Source organism: Melospiza melodia, chromosome 26 (assembly GCF_035770615.1).
Source record: "Melospiza melodia melodia isolate bMelMel2 chromosome 26, bMelMel2.pri, whole genome shotgun sequence".
NCBI lineage: Eukaryota > Metazoa > Chordata > Aves > Passeriformes > Passerellidae > Melospiza > Melospiza melodia.
This window is the reverse complement of record NC_086219.1, coordinates 1,971,270-1,993,525: the sequence shown is the minus strand read 5'-3', so window position 1 is coordinate 1,993,525 and position 22,256 is coordinate 1,971,270. Positions and strand designations below refer to the sequence as shown.

Below are 22,256 nucleotides of genomic sequence, written 5' to 3'. Positions count from 1 at the left end.
CCAGGGCTTTTTTTGGAATGTTTGATACCAGGTTTTCCTCAAAAATATTAAAATAATTGCTGGATTTGCTGTGCAGCTTGAAACAAATCTTGTGTACAACCAGCTGGGCTGCATTAAATTCTGTTTTAAAGGCCCAATAACAGAAATATGAGGAAAGAAATAGTTAAGGGTGAAATAAATAAGGGTCAAATAGATAAGGGTCAGATAAGCTGGTCAAATAATCTGATAACTTATATCCAGGAAGTTCAGGGTTAAAAATGGGGTTGAAATGCCTGTGGCACACTTGTATTAGCACACTTGCAAATGAGGTTTAAATTCCTCAGGTACATTTCATCACTTCTGATGAAGTTCTGGGCATTTCTCCCATGGAATTGAGATTAATGAATTTTTTGATTTCATAATTAATGTGTAACTCATTCCAGCAGCTGAGAGGGATGTGAGGAGCTGCCCTCAAATGGAGTTTTTGTTTGACAAGGAGATTCCTTTTGCAGGTAAAGGAGCTGGTTTGAAGTGAAGTTTTTGTTTTACCAGGAACCTTGGAAAGGGTTTCCCACTGGGCTGGGCTGAGGGAAGGACTGCAAAGGTTTTGTTGGGATGTTTAAATGTTTAATTCTTCCAGCACCAATCCCTGCTGCCACTTGTGGGGTGAAGTCAGAGGCAGCTGCTGCTCTGTCACACATTAACCTCTAAATGCCTCCCTGGGGCTGCAGGTAAAGGAGATTTGAGTCAGGTTTAGGAGAGCAAGATGAGAAAAATACATGTTTGTAATACAGGTTGTGATTTAGATGGTCAGGATGAGGAGAAAAAAATTACAGCAGTTTTATAGAATCCTTGTAAACCTCCCTAATAAGCTGAGATAAATTTTTAATTTTAATTGCTTTTTGCAGTGTCTGAAGAGAAGTGTAGTGCCAATGTCCACAGCACCCAGGAATTCCAGTCCCAACCTCTTCCCTATTGAGTTTTGGAAGGGATTTCCCATTGAATTGGTGCTGTTCCATATGAAATAATTATCCAAACACAAACTGTGCTTATGCTTTATTACAAAATAGCCAGTAGTTAAAGGTTCCAGTCAATAAAATACCAAACTTTTAAATTACAATATTAAAGGCTTAATTGTAACAGTCCCCCTGGTGTGAAATGGCACCTTGGTTACACTGAGGAGGGCTGAGCTTACAGGGAGCATTTTCCATGTGTAGCTGGGGTTAACAAAAAATAATGGAAATATTCTGAAGCCAGAGGATGAAAAGAAGCCTTAGAAAGGGGACACCACTGTCACCAAACCATCAGGGCTGAGCTGCTCTGCAGGAGATCCAAGCTGGGCAGCACAATCCCCTTCTGAATTCAGGTACAGAGGGTGGGAGTGCAAATTTCCTTCATGATGTTTGTGTCTGCCCAGGCAGAAAGCACTGAAAGGAGCAGCTCACATGCAGGGGTGACCCCCTGTGTGTGACCCCCTGTGCTTCCAGAGCAGCAGGAAAAGCAGTGAAAGGTGCTTGGTCCCAGCTGGGAATTCCCCAAACAGGTTTTGCTTTAAGCTCTGGCCCACCTGCACTGCTCCAAGACACAAGTGACACCTTCCTGTCCCTGCTCCATCCTGGCACAGGGCAGGGCAGGAGCTCTGGGGTGGCTTCACTCTGTGGGAGCTGCACAGGGAGGGCTCAGGAGTCGATCCTTCCATAGGAGGAAAACACTGTGGGAAGAGAGGGAGCTCAGTCAGCAGCACTGCAGGGCTCAGAGACCCTGGGGACAGGAGCTTTGGGCTGTGCCACATCAGTGGCTTTACTGTGTGTGACAGAAATAGTGCAAGCAGAGATTTGCCCACACAGGTGGGATTTTTTAGACAGCAGCAGTTCTTGCTCAGGTTGGCATCAGCTTTGCCAGGGAAAAGCCAAATCTGTCCCACCCAACTTCTGAGCTCTGGGGCTGCAGAGCTGCTTGATTTGGGATCTGTTCAGGATTTCCCTGTGACTGGGACAGAACAGCTCCACCTCCCCAGGGCGTTTTTGGGTACTCACTTCTCTCCCTCAGCCCCTGCCCGAAGCTGCGGTAGACGTGGAGCAGAGCCCAGAGCAGAACAGATTTGATTGTGACAGAAATGCAGGAGCCAGTGATGAAAGCAGCTTCCAGGGTGTAAGAATTGCCTTTGCCCCACTCCCTGATCACCTGCAGGAAAAGGGAGACACCAAACCATCACCACAAAACCTTGGAGCCACAACGTGCAGCTGCATTTCTGAGAGGAGTCACCAGGTAGGAACTGGGGGAAAAGACAAAATAGAAACCCAACAGGTGACTTTGGAACCAGCTGAGTTTTCTGATTTCATGGTGTACAGACAGTGTGGAGTCCTGCTGGGCTGTGCCAGCTCAAACAGCCTGCAGTAATGGGGAGCTGCATGTGATAAATGAGGCTGTGGGGGGCTGATGATCCCTGGGTGTTTGGGTGGGAAGGACTCGCAGCACTGGCACTCTCAGCATTCCAGCCCTGCCCAGCCTGGCTCTCCTCTCTCACATCTGGTGGGAGGTGCTCATTGATAAAGGTTTTATCAGTGTTACAGAGCCAAAAACCTGCCCCAAACTGGACTTTGTTGGGCTTGCACTGCCTTGTTTTGGCTACAGCAGGATCCTTAGCTGTGGGTGCTACCTAAGAAATTGTTTAAAATACAACAACTGAGCCCTGGTCAAATTCTCTGGCACCACTTGAGGCTCGTGTGAAGGAGGGGAGGTATTTTTGAGGAGTTTTGTATTTTGAACAAGAATTTGTTTCATTTTTCCCTCATCATTCTTTGCAGGGACTCCCAGAACCTCCCTCTGATCAGTTCAGGAGCAACCTGACTTCATCCCTGTGCTGCAGAGCTGATCCTGGAGAGGCAGGATGGGCTCTGCCCTCCTGAAATCCAGCAGGAGCTGCAGGAAGGGCAAAGCAACACCCTGGCCCTGAGGAGGATGAGGGTGAGGCCCCCAGCCCTGCTGCCCTTACCGTGTAGAGCAGGTAGGTGAGATAAACCACCTCAGGCACATTCTGGATCAGGAACACCCACACCAGGGGCTTCAGCTCTTTTAAAATCTGCAAAATAAGGTGAGATACAGCTTTTTTAAGGTGCTATTTATTCTAAAAAAAGTTACAAATAGTTGATTTTTCATTGTATTCCAAGCGCTGGCTAAGCTGAGTTCTGAATTTTAGCATTGCTCTCCACTTCCCTTCTCCCTCTGAGTTTTTTAGCAGGAATTTCAGGCTCTGTTTTCCCTGACCTTTCTCTCTGGGCACACTCAGATTTTCTCTAGCTGCTGAGTGTTTTCACAGGTAACAGACTGAAAGCTCCCTGAGGCTTTTTCTCCACTTTTCTTTTTGCCACACAGAAGTGCAGTCAGTGAGGAGGGAAATGTGGGAGAAGCAAGAGGATTGAAGTGCCAGGGGAATTTCATTTCACAATTCCCCCGGGGGCTTGGGAAGGAAGAAAGGGACTGCAGCAGCCCTGGGCTGGGAGGGCAGGTCTGAGCAAAGGAAGGAAAAGCAGCTGAGCCTCTGGGGTGGGAGCAGTGACTGTGCCAGTGTCAGGATTGGGTTTGATGCATCTGATCCCCCCAGGTTCCCCCCAAACCCAAAACTGATGTGTTTTAAAAGCACAATTTTAGCAAGAAAGCCATCAAAACACACAGGGAGCTGTATTTCAGCTGTCAGGAATTTGTGTGAATGACTAAAGCAAACAGCCCAGGAGCCTAAACCAACATCCACCCCCAAAAACCCCTCAACTCCTTCCTGGTAATAAAAACCTCACTTATCTGATGTACTTTGGCCCTGATTCTGCAATCACTTTTGGAAGAGAGGCTAAGGACTTCAGAGAAGGTTCAAAATCCCATTTCAAGTTCACAAATCTTCCAGGTTAACCTGGAAATTGTCCCTGAGCTTTGAAGGAGATGCCCCAACAAAGGACCCCTCATCTTTTTGGTGTGGGTTCCTAAGGATTTAAGGCCTGAGAACTGCTCCCAGTTTCACCCAGCCTTGGCAGAGAGGCAGAAATATTGAAGCCAGTGTGATCCTCCAGATTTCACTGAAGCGATCAAGGACTGAGACTAAAAACATCCCTCAGAATGGCCCAATGATGAGGTGACTGCTTCACTCCCTGTGCTCAGCTCAGACACAGATTTAAACAAAGCCTGGCTTCAATATTGCTGCTGCTCTGCTTCTCCCTCCCCTGGGCAGTGCCACACCAGTGTGTCCCTGCTGTGTCCCTGGTGTCCCCTGCAGGTGCCACTCACTGCAGTGATGCCCACGGTGACCTTGAGGCAGCCCCAGACCATGCCTGTGGCTGAGATGATGTTGTGCAGCAGGGTGACCTCGTGCAGGCTGATCAGGAGGATGCACAGGCACAGCTGGGGGAGGAAACATTGCAGGGAATCACTCTTGGGAAAAAAAATATCTGCCACAAACCCCCTGGGTCTGGAAGCTGAATTATTCCTCAGGCAGGGACAGAGGTCATTCCCTGTATAACACAGCAGACAGAGCAAGTAAAGCTGCAGGAAATGAGGGTGAGGGGTGCTTACAGAGGTAACAGCTCTTGGGCTCACTTCCCCCAGCTGTAATTTCATTTTCTGTCTCACTGCCCTGCTGGTCAAGTTCCCCTATCCCACTCCAGAATCATTTCCTCAATGCTGGAGCCTGGAGGCTGAGATGGGCAGGAACAGCCTTGCTCACTTCAGGGGTGTTGGAGCTCCTGGATGCAATTGTTTATTGGATAAACCTCCCCAAAATCAGCTCCTTTTGTGCAGGACAACAATGAAATATATTTTGATTCATTCTGATGGATTTTAGCTAAGCTATAACAAGCATATGGAGCTACAACCATTATTAATATAATGTAGCCATGATATTTTCTGAAAAATCCTTTCCTTAAGATTTTTATTCCTGAGAAGCTGAAAGCCCTCAAGAACAAAATGTAAACAATAATTATCTGCTGCTGTGGAATGCAACAAGTAAATCTTTGATTAGCCCATGTTAGTTATTTCTAATTAATGGCCAATCAGAGTCAGCTGAGAGACAGAGTCTGAGCCACAAAACTTTATAATTCTTTCTTATTTTATTCTTAGCTAGCCTTCTGATGAAATCCTTTCTTCTATTCTTTTAGTGTAGTTTTAATATAATATTTATCATAAAATAATAAATCAAGCCTTCTGAAACATGGAGTCAGATCCTCATCTCTTCCCTCATCCTCTGTGAACACCACCACAATGTAATAAAGGTAAGAGAGAGGGCTGATTTTGGAAAGGAATAATTCAGCTCAGCCAGCCCAAGGTATCATCAGGAAGAAGGAAAGAAGGGAATTTCTGTACCTGTGCCTGCAGATCAAAGGTGAGCATGGAGAAGCAGAGGTTGAGCATGAAGTACTGGGCCTGGAGGCTCTCCAGGGCTCCCCCCACCCTGAATGCCATCATGGACTGGCTCTGCATCAGGAGCAGGGCACAGATGACATCGAAGGATCCCACCAGCAGGATCAGCACAAAACGGGCCTGAGGGGAGCAAACACCAGCATTTGATGTGTCTGATCAGCACCAGGTTCCTCCCAAACCCAAAAGTGATGTTTTAAAAGCACAGTTTTAGCAAGAAAATTCCTCCTTTAAGGACAGCTCAAGTGGTAAAATGTCCCTCAGGGTCACTGTCACATTCATGTTTTCTGGGAAAATCCCTTCACCCAGGGTTTTTTCCCTGAGAAGCCTCAGAAAAAAGGGAAAACAAATTCTTATCTCATTTGCTCCTCCTGTGTGTGCTCCTTTGGAATGTGTTTGGGGATTGTTTACCCACAGGTGATTGTTTTATTGGGCTCTGCTGGGAGTTGTTTTCACTCTTTGGCTCAGTCAGGGTCAGGCTGTGTCTGGACTCCAGAGTCAGGAGTTTTCATTATTATCTTTTTATCATTCAGTAAGTATCCTTTCTGTATTCTTTAGTATAGTTTAATATATTATAATATCATAAAATAATAAATGAGCCCTCAGAGCATGAAGTCAGGTTCATCACTCCTCCCTGCCCCATAAACACAATAGGTTACACTGATAGAAAATATTGATAATAGAAATGATTCTGGCTCAGGAAGCAGAGTTACAGTAATCCAAGTTACAGTCAGAGCAGTAAAAAAACCCCAAAATTACTTTTCACATTTATAGCAGGCTTTCCTTTGAAGTTCTTGTTTAATATTTAAACTGACTTGGCTGTGCATCTTAAAAGGAACCTGCATTTCTTTGATATATTTTCCTTATTGGCCTGACCAACCCAGCCTGCTGCAGGTGAAGTGAGTTTAAATGGATGAGAAATAACCTGAATGATAAATAAACTGAATTATAAAGAAACTGAATTGGCAAAGCTGCTTTGCTCCCTCTCCCTGGCTTGGCTGCCACTCCTGAACAGTAATTTTTGGATGACTTCACAGCTTTTGGAGAAATATGTGATAAAAAGAAAGCACTTCCTGGAAGCACAGCAAGTGGGAATTGAACTAGAAACCTTAGGAAGGGCTAGAAATCAATCCTTTAATGAATTTTACTGTTTTTAATGAATTTTACTGCTATGAAATGCAAACAAGATAACCTGGAGTGGCATCACTTTCCTTGCAGGCTCCCAGAAATGTCATAAATCACATTTAAGAGCACTGGGTAATGCCTAGCCTAGGTTACATTTATTTATTTCAGCCAGACATTCCACAGTGATAAAGCTGAAGCAGGGTAGGTGAAGGGAAGGATAAATTCTACAGAAATTTTGTGTAATTCTTTGATATTTCTGTTATTTTTGGGTGCTGCCATAAGGAAACTCAGAGACCAGCTCAGAGAAGATTTGCAGTTGTGGCTGTGCACGTTTTGTTGTGCAGCAGGGATAACTCAGCCTGATTCTGTTATCAGTAACAAAAATACATTAAGACATAAGAAATGCAAAAATACAAAAAACAAATAAAAAAACCCACCTAATTTTGTATTTTAAATACAAAAATTTAAATACAAAAATACCAAATAAATTCAAATATATAATATATATATCTATTAGATCTAGCTATATATTTCTACCTATATATATTTCTATTATACACAGTATATAATATTTCTGTCTATTATATATGAGATATAATAGAAATAATAATAAATAAAAATATACAATAAATAAACACAATCCTATAAATATAAAAGAATATATCATATATATAATAAAACAAATATACAAATAAACAACAATATAACAAATATATAAAAATATAATAATAAATCAAATATATGAAAATATCACATATCATATTACATGAATATCATGTATTTATCATAATATATGAATATAATACATATATATGATAAATATAATAATTATCATATAGAAAACAGTATATATATAGTATACTATATATACTATTATATATAGTATAAATAATAGTATATGCAATAAAATAGTAATATAATAGTATATGTAATAAAAATATATAGTCATGTGTATTCAAATATATAATAAATTTTAAAAAGTATACTTAAAATATATATAATAATTGATTTTCAAGATATATTAATTTATATATATTTGATTTTTACATATAAATATATAAAAGTACATATAAAATTATCTGTGTTAGCACAGACATGCTGCCTTCCCCACGCTGCATTTTCTGCATTTTCAGCCCCAGGCAGTGGGGGAAGGCAGAGCTGCTTTAGGGACAGGCACTGACCAGCAGCTGAGGTTTCTGGGGGAAGGCAGAGCTGCTTTAGGGGCAGGCACTGACCAGCAGCTGAGGTTTCTGGGGGAAGGCAGAGCTGCTTTAGGGACAGGCACTGACCAGCAGCTGAGGTTTCTGGGGGAAGGCAGAGCTGCTTTAGGGACAGGCACTGACCAGCAGCTGAGGTTTCTGGCCTGCAGGGAGCAGGGTGAAGTTGATGATGGAGCGCAGCATCAGCAGCAGGATGGAGAGCACGAACACCACGAGCTCCTGGCGGTTCTCCTGCAGGATGCCCCTGCTCACATAGTACACACAGAACACTGCAGAGAGAGGGAACAGCAGTGCCAGCTCAAACAGGGGCAAAATCCCAGTTCTGTACCCACAGTCAGGGCTCAGAGGGGCCCCGAGGCTCCCCGGCCTGGGTTCTTACCAAGGAGCTTGAGCCACGTAAGTAAAACACTCCCTGCTGTGTTCAGCACACAGGAAATTAAATAATTAGCTATTATTAGTTGCTTCTTCTTCTTCTTCTTCTATTAATTAATTTTATTTTATTTATTTAATTTTAATTCTAATTTATTATACATGAAATACATGTGTAAATATAAATATATATATAAATATGTATATATGTTCATATAGACACATATATTTCATGTATAATAAATACATGTGTCTATATAAATATATATACAATATATATGGTAGATATATTTATACAATAAGTATATATTGTATATATATTTATATACAATATATACATGCATGTGCATATATATAAATATTTATAAATATATAAATATAAATACATGTAATAAAATTAAATAAAATTAATATTTAATTTATTTAATTTTATTTCACGTATTTAATTTTAATTGTTTTAATTTTAATTTTATCTCATTTTAATTATTGATTTTTAAATTGTTTGTGAAGCACCACCATGAAAATGGCAGTGTATTATCCAAAGTGTCATTATAAATACAGTAATAACAACAATAATAAGGATAATGATGTTGTTGTAATTAAGCAGCAACTCAAGTTTCTTATATAAGAGATACTGGATGTTCAGCTATTGCAGGAAAACTCACCAGCTGGGTCATTCTATGAATACCACACTGAACATTATGTCTAGCTGTTCATTTGAACTAAATGAAACATTCTTCTTATTATTTTCAATATTATTTTCATTATTTTAATTTTCATTATTATTACTTTAGTTATTATTTTAATTATTTTCATTATTTCCTCCACCCAAACCGGGTTTCTTACCAGCTCCAACCAGCTGAATGAAGGAAATGGTGAAATCCTCCTCAGCCTGGCGCACCAGGGTCTCGATGGTCAGCCCTATGACACTCAGCAGGGACAAAATAGTGACACAGAAGTAGATCTTCACAGGGAATGAGAGCTCTGAGCATGGTTTTATCTGTAAAGGGAGAACATTCTTTAAAACATCACCTAAAATAAATTCATTGTTGTTCCTAAAAATTACATTGAGGTGAGAGGGGTAAATGAGACAGTGCAGGGTTTCCTCTGGGAAGAGAAACTCCACTATTGAACTGAAACTCCCAAACTGCTGAGGAAGGGGGAAGTGTAACTTTATTTCAAAAATAATCTCAGCCTAGATAGTCGTGGGTATAAACCAGGACTATCTAGGCTGAGATTAATTATGAAATAAAGGTATACCCACAGCCTGGCTTTGTGCCTGACAGGCCATCGTGTTATAACCCACGGCGTGGACACTGCCCACATACACACCTGTCAGAAATAACACTTCCCACACTTTCACTTTTAGAAAACTGTAAATACAGGGTCAGTGTTCCCAGGAAGGCAAAGTCCTTCTCTTCTTTTATTAAAATATTTCAGGTGGAGCAAATCCTGGCAGGGATTTACTCTCGGTTTGTTCAGCTGGAGGAGACTGAGGGGGAGCTGAGGGGCTGCAGGGACAGCTCAGATCCCTGCTCTGGGACAGGGACACCCCCAGGGAACCCCTGAGCTGGGCCAGGGGGGTTCAGGTTGGATTTTGGGAAAGGTTCATCCCCCAGAGGGTGCTGGGCACTGCCCAGGAACAGGCACAGAGGCTGCCAGAGCTGCAGGAGCTGTCAGGGGTGCCCAGGGGGGGATTTGGGGGTGATCAGTGATCCTGAGGGTCCCTTCCAGCTCAGGACACTCTACGGTGCTGTCAGCAGAGCTGTGCCACGCCTCGGCGAGCTGACCTGACTTCGCAAGCGGATTTAAGCCATATTTTTCCACACCCCCCGGGGCAGAGAAGCGCGGAGGACAGCGGCAAGCCGCCGGCAGCAGCGGCGATGTACTCACGGGACCGCAGGGCGTGGGGATGAGCTGCCGGTGCCGCGGGGTGAGGTTGGGCACGCTCGGCCCCGCCGCAGCCGCGGCGCCGCTGTGGGAGAGAGAGCGGGGCCGTCAGGGGCCGTACCACCCCCACCGCGGGGGGGAACGGCCCGCGACCCCCCATCCCCAGCACGGGCGCCTCCAGGGGAGCGCGGGGAGGCGCCCCCGCGCCGCGTGTGGTGCGGCCCGGCCCGCCCGTACCTGCCGTCCATGGCGGCGGCCGCGGGCCCTACATGGCTGCGGAGGGGTCCCGGCGGCGCTTCCGGGGCCGGCCCGCCCCGCGTCACTTCCCCGGCACGGGCGGGAAGCGCTGCCGGGCTCCTCCCGGGCGGCGGGGCCGCCGCGCTCCCGCCCCTCCGCCCCGGGGGTCCCGTCGGCGCTGGGCAGCCCGCCCGGCTCGATGGAGGGGCGGCCCGCGGCGAGGCGCTGTGCGCGGCTGTACCCGGCAGCGAGTGCCCCGTAACCCCCGCGGCTCGGCTCGGTCTCCTCGTGCTTTGGGTAAAATGGCCTCCCCGCCGCCGCGGGGACAAAGGGGCGAGCCCGGGGCCCGGCGGTGCGCGGCCGGACCGGCTCTGCAGCGCGGGGCTCCGGGCACGGCACGGGATGGGCGGCCGCTGCCCGGTGCTGCCCAGCCCGGTGCTACCAGAGCTTGGTGCTATCAGAGCTTGGTGCTGCCGTTGTTCGGTGCTGCCCAGCCCGGTGCTGCCGGAGCCGTGGAAGCGCCGGGGCTGCGGCAGCAGCGAGCGCGGAGCGCAGGTGCCGGCCGGGATGCGCTGAGGGCTCCGGGGATGCAGGGAAGGATGGAGGGAGGGATGAGAGCGGCGGAGGAGGATCCGAGCCGGGCCCGGCAGGGGGATGGCGGTGCTGGCAGCCCCCGGGCCCGAAGGATGGCTCGGAAGGGTCTCGGTGATCCCGGGAGGGCTCCGAAGCCGCTGCGGTGTGAGGGGAGCTGCAGGCACCGGGAATGAGAACGGGGATAGGAATGGGAATGGAGAGAGGTTGGGAATGTGCGGGGGATGCTCCGGGAGCTGCGGGCGCCGGGAATGGGGATGGGGATGGAGCGCGGTCGGGAATGCGCAGGGAAGGCTCTGGCAGTGGGTGAGCAGAACCACAGCTGGGATGGCACAAAGGGCTGAGCTGTTTCAGCCTTTCAGCCTCTTCTGTTCTATTTGCAGTGTATGTAACATCTGGGATGCTCTCCTGCCATCAGTGAGCGGTGTTAATGAGCGAGGCTTGCTCAGGGTGCTGGATTTTGTGCTCTTGCTGTGTTGGGAGCAGTGTTTGAGTGACCTTTAGCATAACAGATGAAGGGTCATGGACACAAACCTTTGGTTTTTCACTGTCACAGCAGCCTCAGCTTCTCCAGCCCTTGCAGCACATTTAGCTTTAGTTTCTATTTGTGAAAAGCCGACTTTCCAAAGTTATCCGTGGCTATTTTTTCCACCATAATTGTTACTAGGAGTGTAGTTAAGGGTTGGAGAAGATACAAGGAGGGTGAGAGGCACTCACACTGCCGGTTCTTTGTGAGTAATCCAAGAGAAACAAGTGCCAAGCGCTGCCACGTTTTCATCTGTTGGTAAACATCAGCTGCTGGTTGGCCTTGAGGGAGGAAGACTGAATTAGTTCCAGATGGAGAACTCTTTCAGCCCATTTAGACTTTCCAGTTGATTAAAGCCAGCAGGTCAGTAATTTAGGGGGGTAATTTTGTTGTTGTTTGCTGTTCTGCTCCGTGCCGTGTGTGGAATCAGCGATATCAAAGCTGATATCAAATCTGATATCACAGCGCTGCTGAGGGCAGGGCTTTGGTTGTGCTTAATTGGCCGTGGTTTTAATTAACTTGTATAAACAGAAAAAAAACTGTGATAATTAATTAACTGTTTTGAATTAGAGGGTTATTTTTTTTAATGACCTGGAAAAGGAGGAGGAGTCAAGAATCCATTTTTCTGAGCAAATTCTCTTGGAGAACGTGTCTCTTTTTTCAGAGTTTTGTGTTAGACTGGGTCAGCACAAGTTTGTGGTTTAATGGGATCATTTCAGAGGGTCCCATTCCTCAGTGTGCTGCTGGCATGAATTCCTGGAAAAATGGGAAGAGATAAGGGCAGGGAGATGGAAATCTTCAGTGCATGGCTGTAGCAACCAGAGAATGTGAGGAATGGAAAATTTCACTTTTCAAGCAGCTGCTGTGTAGGATACTGAGACTGACACCAGATATTGAACTCCTCGTGTCTCTTTGTTATTTATTTGAGATGCCACATTGAACATTTAAACATTAAAAATCAAATTAATTAATAATTTATATATAATAATTAATACATTAATAACATTAAAAATAAAAGTTTAAAAACTTAAAAATAAAATCTTAAAAAAGATTGAACTGTTTGCAAGATCAGGGCAGGTGCAGTAGCTTTGTTAGAACTCTTGCATTTCTCTTTCTTTCACAGGGTGGTTTTGTTGTTCCCTCTGCTCTGCTTCTGTAACTTGCCACGTTTTGTGTAATTTATAAAAGGAAAATGCTCTGCTTGCACATCATTTAATGCCTTTTGCTGCCAAATCTGTTAAAAAGGCATTAAGAATGAGTTGTAAGTGCTAATATTGGATTGGAAGGTGTGGTAAAATGAGGAATATTGCATTATTCCCATGTAATTAAATAGATAACCACTCTGGAAAGCTCTTGGTCATATTTCCCTACTTTTTTCACCTGGATACATGTACCAGGGTAGCTCTGGGATTACTGGGGTTACAGCCCTTGATTATTGCTGTCTTTGCTCAGGTTGATTACAGGTTAATTAGTCTGAAGGGCAGAGGTTCCTGCCTGGATTTGCTGGGTTGGGAAGGTTTTCCTGGGGAGTGTTTAAAGGCAGACTGAGATCAAAGGCCCTGTGGAACCTGGAAGAGGAGTTAGTTATAATTGGAAAGGCTGTGTTGAGGTGCTCCAGAGGGAAAAGGACATAAAACCACCAAGTCTGGTGGGTGGGTGGGTGTTATTTTAGAATAAAAAACCTCCCTAAGATTAGTTCTTGTTGCTTAATCTTGGCATGAAGACATCAGGAGTTCAAAATCCAGCCTGAGGGATTACAGAACTCTCTTTATCTTTCATAAAGTGTAGGTGAAATGTGCTGTATTTGCTGCATTAGGGATATAAAACATCACACTTTTTCTTTCCCTTTTTCCCCCCTTTAGGCAGAAAACATGGAGCAGCCTACATGAAGAATCCTTTGGAGTTTCTATTCCTCCAAGATGTTCTTTGAAGGACCAAACCCAGTTTTGCAGGCCCCTGGGAGATGAAGCATTGACCACATGACATTTTTATTTCAACGAGTGCTTTCTCAGCCTCGCTTGTGAAGGACAGAGAATATTTTGGAAATATTTAGGAAATATTTGTTTCTCCACCTCGCCATGACGAGCGCCCTGACCCCGGAGGCCCCGAGCCCTCCCCAGCTGGAGGAGAAGCCAAAAGGAAAATCCCTGTTCCAGCTGGGCTCCCTCTTTGCTAACAGGAGTGAGAAATTTGTGATTGCTCGCAGTGACAGCCTGCCAGAGGAGAATGTGCTGAAAATCACAATCACAGAGACCACGGTCATCGAGTCCGACCTGGGCATCTGGAGCTCCCACGCCCTCATCTACCTCACTCTGTGGTTTTTCTTCAGCTTCTGCACTCTGTTCCTGAACAAATACATCCTGTCCTTGCTGGAGGGAGAGCCCAGCATGCTTGGTACCCTGCTCTTCCTGAATTCCGGGGGAAATTGGTTTGTGTAATGGAATGGGAGCCCCCAAAAAACTCCCAGAGTGTTTGGATAATGCTGGCAGGAACAGGGAGGGGTTTTTGGGGTGTCTGTGCAGGGATGAGTTGGGCTGGGTGATCCCTTCCAGCTCAGGATGTTCCATCATCCTGGGATTGGTCATTCCAGATAAAGCTGAGGGAGAGAATGCTTCAATTGAAGTGGAAAATGTTTAGTTTGGAAGGTGTGGGGAGGGATTTGGGGCTGGGAGCTTGGAATTTTGGCCTTTAAATTTCCATCATCCTGTGATTGATAATTCCAGATAAAGCTGAGGGAGAGAATGCTTCAATTGAAGTGAAAAATGTTTGGTTTGGAAGGTGCAGAGAGGGATCTTGGGCTGAGAACTTGGGATTTTGGCCTTTAAAGTCCTGTCATCCTATGACTGATAATTCCAGATAAAACTGAGGGAGAGAATGGTTCAGTTGAAGTGACAAATGTTTGGTTTGGAAGGTGTGGGGAGGGATCTTGGGATTTTGACCTTTGAAGTGGTTTCTGCCACTCTCCTTTCCTCCACTTGCTGAAAGATGAAATTTTCCTCGTAGAGGAGCTTTAAGAGGAAAAATAAAAAGTAATTTTTTTAGTTTTCTGTGCTGGAGGGTTTAACAAAAAGTCAAATTTTGAGTAAATTGTTGATACTCTCCTGAACTGTGCAGTGCAAGAGTTACCTTTGGTTATCTCTCTTAGCAATGGCCATTTTAGTTCTTTTTTTTTCTTCTTAAGAGGCAAACAAAGGGCACTTTATCTGTGAACCAGGTTTATAAACATTTGCTTTATAGAAATAAAGGGCTTTAGTGAGAATATATAAAGCACACACTGCCAAAACCACCACAGAGAGGTTTGTGTAAGAGATTTTCCCATGACAGTTGATTTGTTTTGTTCCAGTTTGTGACCTGACTCGATTTCCCCTCTCTGATCCTTTTTCAGGTGCTGTTCAGATGCTTTCCACCACCTTCATTGGCTGCATCAAGATGTTTGTCCCCTGCTGTCTGTACCAGCACAAGACCAGAATCTCCTACCCCCCAAATTTCATCATGATCATGCTCTTTGTTGGATTAATGAGGTAAATAAAAAACATTCCCTGCTCTATCTTTGCTAATATTTCTGCTTTTCCAAGCCAAAGTTCTGTTCTTGTGAAATGTCCCAGAATAATTTTATTTTTATTTGTTGTTCTTTACCCAGATTTCAATTTTTTGGCCCATTTTTTCAGTCCTCACTTCTATTTCCATTTACTTTCTCCCTGCTCTCTGTTGAGGCTGATGTTTGTTTAGTGCATTAATATTTATCAGCCTTTTGCCTCAAAAGTCATCCAGGCTATTAAAATTTATCTTTTGAAAAGTAAATATTTGCTGGGTGCTGGGATTGTGTTAGTTTGTGGTGGAGGAGGGAATAAAAATGCCTGGTTTTGTTTCCTCTGCCCTGCAAAACTGATAAAGAAAATCAAATAAGTGATAAATTTAATTAATTTCAGAGTTTAAACAGTGGTAATTATGAGCATATCTAATTTACAGTAAAGATGGATAACTGCAAATGAAGTTTCCTTGGTGAATTTCTGGTTTTTAGAAGATTTTCACTTTTTTAACTGAGCCTGTTGAAAACTTTGACTTAAAAAATGCTCACTTGAACCTTGGAGTGTGTTAAAAAGTAAATTTGTTTTCTGGAAATGCACTCTGCAGCCAAAGACATTCCACATTGCCCAAGAGTGCCTTTATTTGCTTTAAATAAATAATGTTTAAGCCACATTGAAAGATCTGACCTTGCAGGTGCAGGAGAAATTTCAGTGCAATTCTTTTCATGCTGAGTGCCAAAGAGTAGCTCCTGAAGCATTATTTTAATTTCTTCTGGTGCAGTAATGAATTAATTCATTTTAAAAATTAATTTATTGTGATTTTTCTCCTGCTGCAGATTTGCAACAGTGGTGCTGGGGCTGGTGAGCCTGAAGAATGTGGCAGTGTCATTTGCAGAGACTGTGAAAAGCTCAGCTCCCATTTTCACTGTCATCATGTCCCGCATGATTCTGGGGGAATACACTGGTGAGGCCTGAAATGAGATTAATTAATCTCTTCTTAACTGGCTGTGGTGGAAATCTGACCACTCAAATTAATAAAATATGATAAATATGACATAATAATATAATAGAGAATATAAATATCCATTATTCAATATTTATTATCCAATATTCATTATTTGATATTCATTGTTCATTATGTATTCTATATAAATAAATTATATTATATGTGATATTATATATATTTATGTTATATATTATATATTATATATTATATATCATATATTATATATTATATATTATATATTACATATATATTATTTACTACATACTATATGTTATATACTACATAGTACATGTTATATATACTACATACTATATATATTGCATATTTTATATATTGTATATTTTATACATTATACATTATATATTATATCATGTTATATCATATAATCTTATACTATATTTTATTATACTATATTATTATATATATAATAGATATTATATATAATATATATAATAGATACAATGTGTTATATATAATATACATAATATGTAATATATAACATATATATAAAATATGTAATATATATTATATATATAATATGTAATATATAATCTATAACATATATAAAATATATAATATAAAATATAATAAATGAATCTGGAAGAATCTACAATGAATTTATAGTATTTAAAGGGTTTGGTGGAAGGGAATTGTTGTTATTTTTCTGTCAAGAAATTATTGTGGCTTTAAAAAACTGAAGTTCAGTGTGCTCCTTTTTACTTGCTGTTGGGGATTTCAAATTCTCTCCAGTACAAAAATAACAAATAATGATTCTGTCCCTTTTCCCTGCAGGGTTGCTGGTGAATCTGTCCCTGATCCCTGTGATGGGGGGCCTGGCTCTGTGCACAGCCACCGAAATCAGCTTCAACATCCTGGGCTTCTCTGCAGCCCTGTCCACCAACATCATGGACTGGTGAGCACTGGCAGCTCTGCGATGGGGGAACACAATTAATTTAATTAGGAGAGGAAGGGAAATTGGTTAACACGGCTCATTGTGTACAGTGCATTCAAATGTTGGTATTGAAAATGGATTTTAAATCAATTAGTCTTATTATTAAAGATATAAATTATTCTTACTTATTCTCTTATATCTAACAGCATATTGAGGTTAAATAATAAAGTTTCATTAGCCCAAACTCCTTTTGTTGAAACATTTATCCACCTGAGAAACATTTATTGTAGAAACATTTATCCACTTGAGGATTGATGAATTGATTGATTTGTCCTAATTAAAATACAGCTAAATGGTGGGGTTTAATTTTTTTAATTGTTAAAAAATTTTCGAAATGTTTTAATTTTAAAAATTTACATTTAAATATTTTTTACGTTTAAAAATTTTTTTTTGTTAATATTTAATTTTTTTTTCTTTTTCTTCTCTAGTTTGCAAAACGTCTTTTCCAAAAAACTGCTCAGTGGAGATAAATACAGATTTTCGTAAGTATTCAAAATATTTCAGATTTGGTTTTATTATGGATGAATAAATAAATTGAATATTTATCATTTTATTGCACCAAGGTGTAAATCTGATCATCTTTATTATTTTATCAGGGTAAGAAAACTCCCTGAGCTCCCACTGCAAGCTTCAGAACTCCCAGAAATAAATATTTAAAAATAGAAATATAAATAAAATATAAATATTTATATAAAAATCTTATTTTAATTTTTTTTCCCTTTGTAGAGCCCCAGAGCTTCAGTTCTACACAAGTGCTGCTGCTGTGGTTATGCTCATTCCAGCTTGGATCTTTTTCATGGTAATTTGAATTCATTATTTTACTTAATTTAGGGATTTTTTAAAATTAATTTCAGGATCTGAATGTCTTGTATGTTTTTGGGCTAAAATTTAAATATAAAACTCTCTGCTTCCAACAGTTGGGTGAAAATAATTTTTGGATTTTTCTCATGAAATGAACACTTACTTTTTTTTTTTTTTGTTTTGGTTTTTTTTTGACATTTTAGGATGTGCCTGTGATTGGGAAAAGTGGGAGAAGCTTCAGCTACAACCAGGACATTGTAATTCTGCTCCTGATTGATGGAGTCCTGTTCCACCTGCAGAGTGTCACAGCCTATGCCCTGATGGGCAAAATCTCCCCTGTCACTTTCAGGTAAAATTCAGCTTTATTTTCTATTTTTTAATCAGAAATATTATTTAATTTTCTTTGATCAGGAGCACTGGTTTGTATTTTTTGATCAGGAAACATTATTTTCTATCTTTTTGTCAGGAACACTATTTTATATTCCTTTTCAGGAATTTTTTTTATAATTTCTTTCTTGGCCAGAAACACCATTTTATAATTTTTTTGTTAGGAACATTATTTTATAATTTTTTGGTCGGGAACATTATTTTATATTCATTTTGAGGAAGTGGATTTTCAGGTGGTGTTTTAAAAAAAGGATAACTAAAGGTGTTTTGCAAAGAAATTCATGAGGTAAATCACAGAATGGTTGGGGCTGGAAGTAGAATCTGAGATGGTGCTAAAATAGTGGAAAATTAAGGTTTTTGCAAAGAAATCAATGAAGAGAATCACAGAATGGTTGGGGTTGGAAAAATCTGAGGTGATGTTTAAAAAAACAAGGAATTCTTAACAGGTGTTTTGTGAAGAGATAAATGAGGGGAATTCCAGGATGGATGGGGATGGAAGTGGAATTTCAGGTGGTGCTAAAAAAATGGAAAATTACGGTTTTTGCAAAGAAATGAATGAGGGAAATCATGGAGTGTTGGGGTTGGGAGTGGAATTTGATGGTGTTTAGGGGCAAGGCTGACATCAAAGCCAGGATGTGGCAGAGCTGCTGTCCCCTCACATCCTACTCACATCCCTGATGTCCCCTCACATCACCAATGTCCCCTCACGTCCCTTCACATCACCAATGTCCCCTCATTTCCCCTCAGGTCTCCAATGTCCCCTCACATCCATAATGTCCCCTCAAGTCCCCAGTGTCCCTTCATGTCCTTTCACATCCCCAATGTCCCTGCTGTCCCTTCACATCCCCAATGTCCCCTGCTGTGCCCTCACGTCCCAATGCCCCCTCACATCCTCAGTGTCCCCTCACATCCCTTCACGTCCCCTCACATCCCCAATGTCCCTCACATCCCCTCATGTCCCTGCTGTCCCCTCACATCCCCAATGTCCCCTCATGCTGTGCCCCCATGTCCCCAATGTCCCCTGCTGTCTCCTCATGTCCCCCAATGTCCCTTCACATCTCTTCACGTCCCCTCACATCCCCAATGTCCCTTCATGTCCCTCCACATCCCCAATGTCCGTTCACATCCCCTGCTGTCCCCTCATGGCCGCCCTCATCCCCAGTGTCCCCTCACATCCCCTGCTGTCCCCTCATGGCCCCCCTCATCCCCAGTGTCCCCTCACACCCCCTGCTGTCCCCTGATGTCCCCGCTGTCCCCGCAGCGTTGCCAGCACTGTCAAGCACGCGCTGTCCATCTGGCTCAGCATCATTGTCTTTGGGAACAAGATCACCAGCCTGTCAGCCGTGGGCACCGTCCTGGTCACCGTGGGCGTCCTGCTCTACAACAAGGCCAAGCAGCACCAGCAGGAGACCCTGCAGAGCCTGGCCATGGCCCCACAGCCCTCAGGGCCTGCCGAGGACACCGAGCCCCTCGTCCCCAAGGAGCTGGAACCCTACGATTAATGGGTTAATCATAAACAGCTGAGTGTGGCTCCATGGAGATCCTCCTGGGTGGGGCTGTTCCTCTGGTTCCTCTGAGTTCCTCAAATCCTCCTGGTTGTGGCTGTTCCTCAAGTTCCTCTGAGTTCCTGAAATCCTCCTGGATGTGGCTGTTCGTGAAATCCTCCGGATGTGGATGTTCCTTTGAGTTCCTGAAATCCTCCTGGATGGGGTTGTTCCTTAGGTTCATCTGAGTTCCTCAAATCCTCCTCTCCGAGTTCTTCAAATCCTCCTGGATGTGGCTGTTCCTCAAGTTTCTCTGAGTTCCTCAAATCCTTCTGGATGGGGTTGTTCTGAGTTCCTCAGATCACCCTCTCTTGAGTTCCTCAAATCCTCCTGGATGTGGCTGTTCTTGAAATCCTCCTGGATGTGGACATTCCTCAGGTTCCTCTGAGTTCCTGAAACCCTCCTGGATGTGGCTGTTCTCTGGTTCTTTGAGTTCCTGAAATCTCCTGGATGTGGTTGTTCCTCTGAGTTCCTGAATTCCTCCTGGTTGTGGTTGTACCTCTGAGTTCCTGAATTCCTCCTGGTTGTGGTTGTTCCTCTGATTCCTCTGAGTTCCTGGCTGGTCTCACCCAGGATTTGAAGCAAGAAGGAGCTGGGAAGGATCCAGAAAAACCTTGGGAACCTGATGCCCCAAAGAGAGGACCTGGAACGTGGCAAACTTGGCCTTTGTTGTCTCTCCTTGACTCCAAATTGTTGTGTCTCACACCAAATCACACCCAGGCCTGTGCTGTGGAAGAACTTTGGTGTCCTGTGGGAAAACAATTAAAACAATTGCTTTAATTGTCCTTCCCCATCCAAACAATGTGAAAATGGGGCCCCACCACTGAGTTCTGCTGGCAGAGGGATGCAGTTGGTGCCTCGTGGAAGTTTCTGGATGTTCTCTGCATTTCCTGAGCTGTGGTGCAGAGATGGAAGAGTCCAAGGAGGGAATTGTCCCACCCCGAGCCCTGAGGGCCCCCAAACCCTGCCAGAGCTCCAGGAGCATCGTGACAGCACCAGAAGGGATTCTGGGGTGGATTTTGATTTTTCTGCAGGGCAGGAGTTGGACTGGATGGTCCTTGTGGGTCCCCTCCCACTCAGGGGATTCCATAATTCCAAAAGGGATTGGAAATCCCACCCTTTTCTCCCAAAAATAAACCAACTTTATTGAGGCAAACTGTGGGAAACGAGCTGTGGTGAGCTCCTGTTGCAGGCTACAAATCCAGGATTTGTAGTGGATTAAAATATAAAAATGTAATATGGAAATACTGCATTCTGTTCATTTATTGACAAAATGGAAATGCAAATATTCACACACATACCCGGTGTAAATTGGGATTCCCACCCTTTTCTCTCCCAAAAATAAACAACTTTACTGAAGCAAACTGTGGGAAGTGAGCTGTGGTGAGCTCCAGCTGCTGCCTACAAATCCAGGATTTGTAGTGGTTTAAAATATAAAAATTTAATGTGGAAATGTTGCATTATTGACAAAACTGAAATGCAAATATTCACACACATACCCTGTGTAAATGGAGTGTTGAATTCAATATTTGTAGTTGCTTAGAGGTTAAAAACCACTGAAAATTGTGGTGGCAAATCTCTGTATTCCTGTAAAAAAACAATTTTGTTGTTTTAATTTCATTTTGTTATGCATGAGGAAAGAAACTGATTTTTTAAAATATTATTTCTAAGAGTGCAACAAAAGGCTGCCTTTTAGAAACTCAGGGTTATGAGTCTGACCTGTGTGTAAAATATCTAATTTCTGATTATATAAAGAAATCTCAGAGGCATCTGTGACAGATGGGAGGAATATTAACCATAAACTGAGGCAAATCTTGATTTCTGCTGCTTTTAAGTTTCCTTTTTTTTTAAAGGAAATTTGGTTTTTGTGGTAGATCAAAGATTAAAAGTTCATTTTCCTTTTGAACAGTCAGTTTTGACAAAAAAAAAAAGCACACATGTAGCTACAAAAACATTCACATGGACTTTTTGGGAACAAAAATTAAATTGAGTGGATTTTAATAATTTCCACTATTCTGGAAGGTTGGAGCATGGATGTATAGTGGTAAAAATAATGCTTATCAGGAAATTACAATTGGAATTCCTGTAAAATCACATTTCCACACCTCAGTGGAATCTTGGGGCAGATTCCCCAAAGATCTGAGGGAGAAAAATGCCAATTTTTTCATCCTTGTGTATGTGATATGTCTGTGGTATTTTGTTTTCTTTTGTACTCTTGTCACTTTTATAAAAGCTGTGGACTGTGGAGCTCTGTGTTTTTTTTTTTAATTTGTTTTCTGCCAAATACACTGAGATTTTTGAAACTATAACTACAAAAAATACCAAAAGTGTGTTTTGTGTCATATTTCTGCTTTAGGTTGCTCTGCTCTCACATAAATCCCATCATTTTAAATGATTTTTAAAAAATCCCAGCATTTTGGGATTTTCTAAATTGTTTTTCTTTGACCCTGGGAGGATTTGGGATTGGGATTTTAACCCCTGCTCTGCTGGGCTTTGTCCCTTTGTGTATTTTTCTTTGCTATCTTTTTAGCCTTTGCTTTATGTAGATTAAACAAACCAAAAACCTTTTAAATCTTCTTTTCCCTTGTGTAAACAAGGAGCTTTTTGCTCTTTGTAAAGAATTTTCCACCCCAGCTCTTCCTGTGACAGAAAAATTGATTTTTTGGGAATATTTTAGAGTTTCTGTGCCTGCATTTCTCATG

The 22,256-nt window shown here is 42.7% G+C and overlaps 2 protein-coding genes across 3 annotated transcripts; one reads left to right on the top strand and one right to left on the bottom strand.

Moving 5' to 3' along the window:
- Positions 1-1,020: 1,020 nt before the first annotated feature.
- On the bottom strand, positions 1,021-10,231 carry LOC134429499 (uncharacterized). Its single transcript, XM_063176698.1, has 9 exons — positions 10,221-10,231; positions 9,987-10,068; positions 8,940-9,093; positions 7,848-7,993; positions 5,326-5,502; positions 4,255-4,368; positions 2,975-3,061; positions 2,016-2,163; positions 1,021-1,690 (listed from the first exon to the last, which is right to left on the bottom strand). Exons 1-9 carry the CDS (start codon positions 10,229-10,231, stop codon positions 1,659-1,661), a joined length of 951 nt encoding a protein of 316 aa, XP_063032768.1. The 3' UTR covers positions 1,021-1,658.
- A 156-nt stretch (positions 10,232-10,387) lies between these two features.
- SLC35E2B (solute carrier family 35 member E2B) lies at positions 10,388-21,801 on the top strand. 2 transcript variants are annotated; one of them, XM_063176804.1, is made up of 10 exons: positions 10,434-10,517; positions 11,195-11,700; positions 13,200-13,731; positions 14,723-14,858; positions 15,701-15,828; positions 16,663-16,783; positions 17,251-17,304; positions 17,549-17,621; positions 17,827-17,972; positions 19,272-21,801. In XM_063176804.1, the coding sequence occupies exons 3-10, from the start codon at positions 13,416-13,418 to the stop codon at positions 19,510-19,512; spliced, it is 1,215 nt and encodes a 404-aa protein (XP_063032874.1). In that variant the 5' UTR covers positions 10,434-10,517; positions 11,195-11,700; positions 13,200-13,415; the 3' UTR covers positions 19,513-21,801. The 2 variants fall into 2 exon arrangements, with proteins under 2 accessions (XP_063032875.1, XP_063032874.1); XM_063176805.1 differs by lacking the exon at positions 11,195-11,700 and having other exon boundaries at positions 10,388-10,517.
- The last annotated feature ends 455 nt before the right edge of the window (positions 21,802-22,256 follow it).

Coding starts and splice junctions, on each gene's coding strand:
- SLC35E2B (XM_063176805.1), top strand. CDS start 13,416: ATGACGAGCGCCCTGACCCCGGAGGCCCCGAGCCCTCCCCAGCTGGAG. Junction 17,622..17,826: donor CAGCTTGGATCTTTTTCATG/GTAATTTGAATT, acceptor TTGACATTTTAG/GATGTGCCTGTGATTGGGAA. Junction 17,973..19,271: donor ATCTCCCCTGTCACTTTCAG/GTAAAATTCAGC, acceptor CTGTCCCCGCAG/CGTTGCCAGCACTGTCAAGC.
- LOC134429499 (XM_063176698.1), bottom strand. Junction 7,994..8,939: donor CATTCAGCTGGTTGGAGCTG/GTAAGAAACCCG, acceptor CTCTCTCTGCAG/TGTTCTGTGTGTACTATGTG. Junction 3,062..4,254: donor TCACCGTGGGCATCACTGCA/GTGAGTGGCACC, acceptor CTTATTTTGCAG/ATTTTAAAAGAGCTGAAGCC.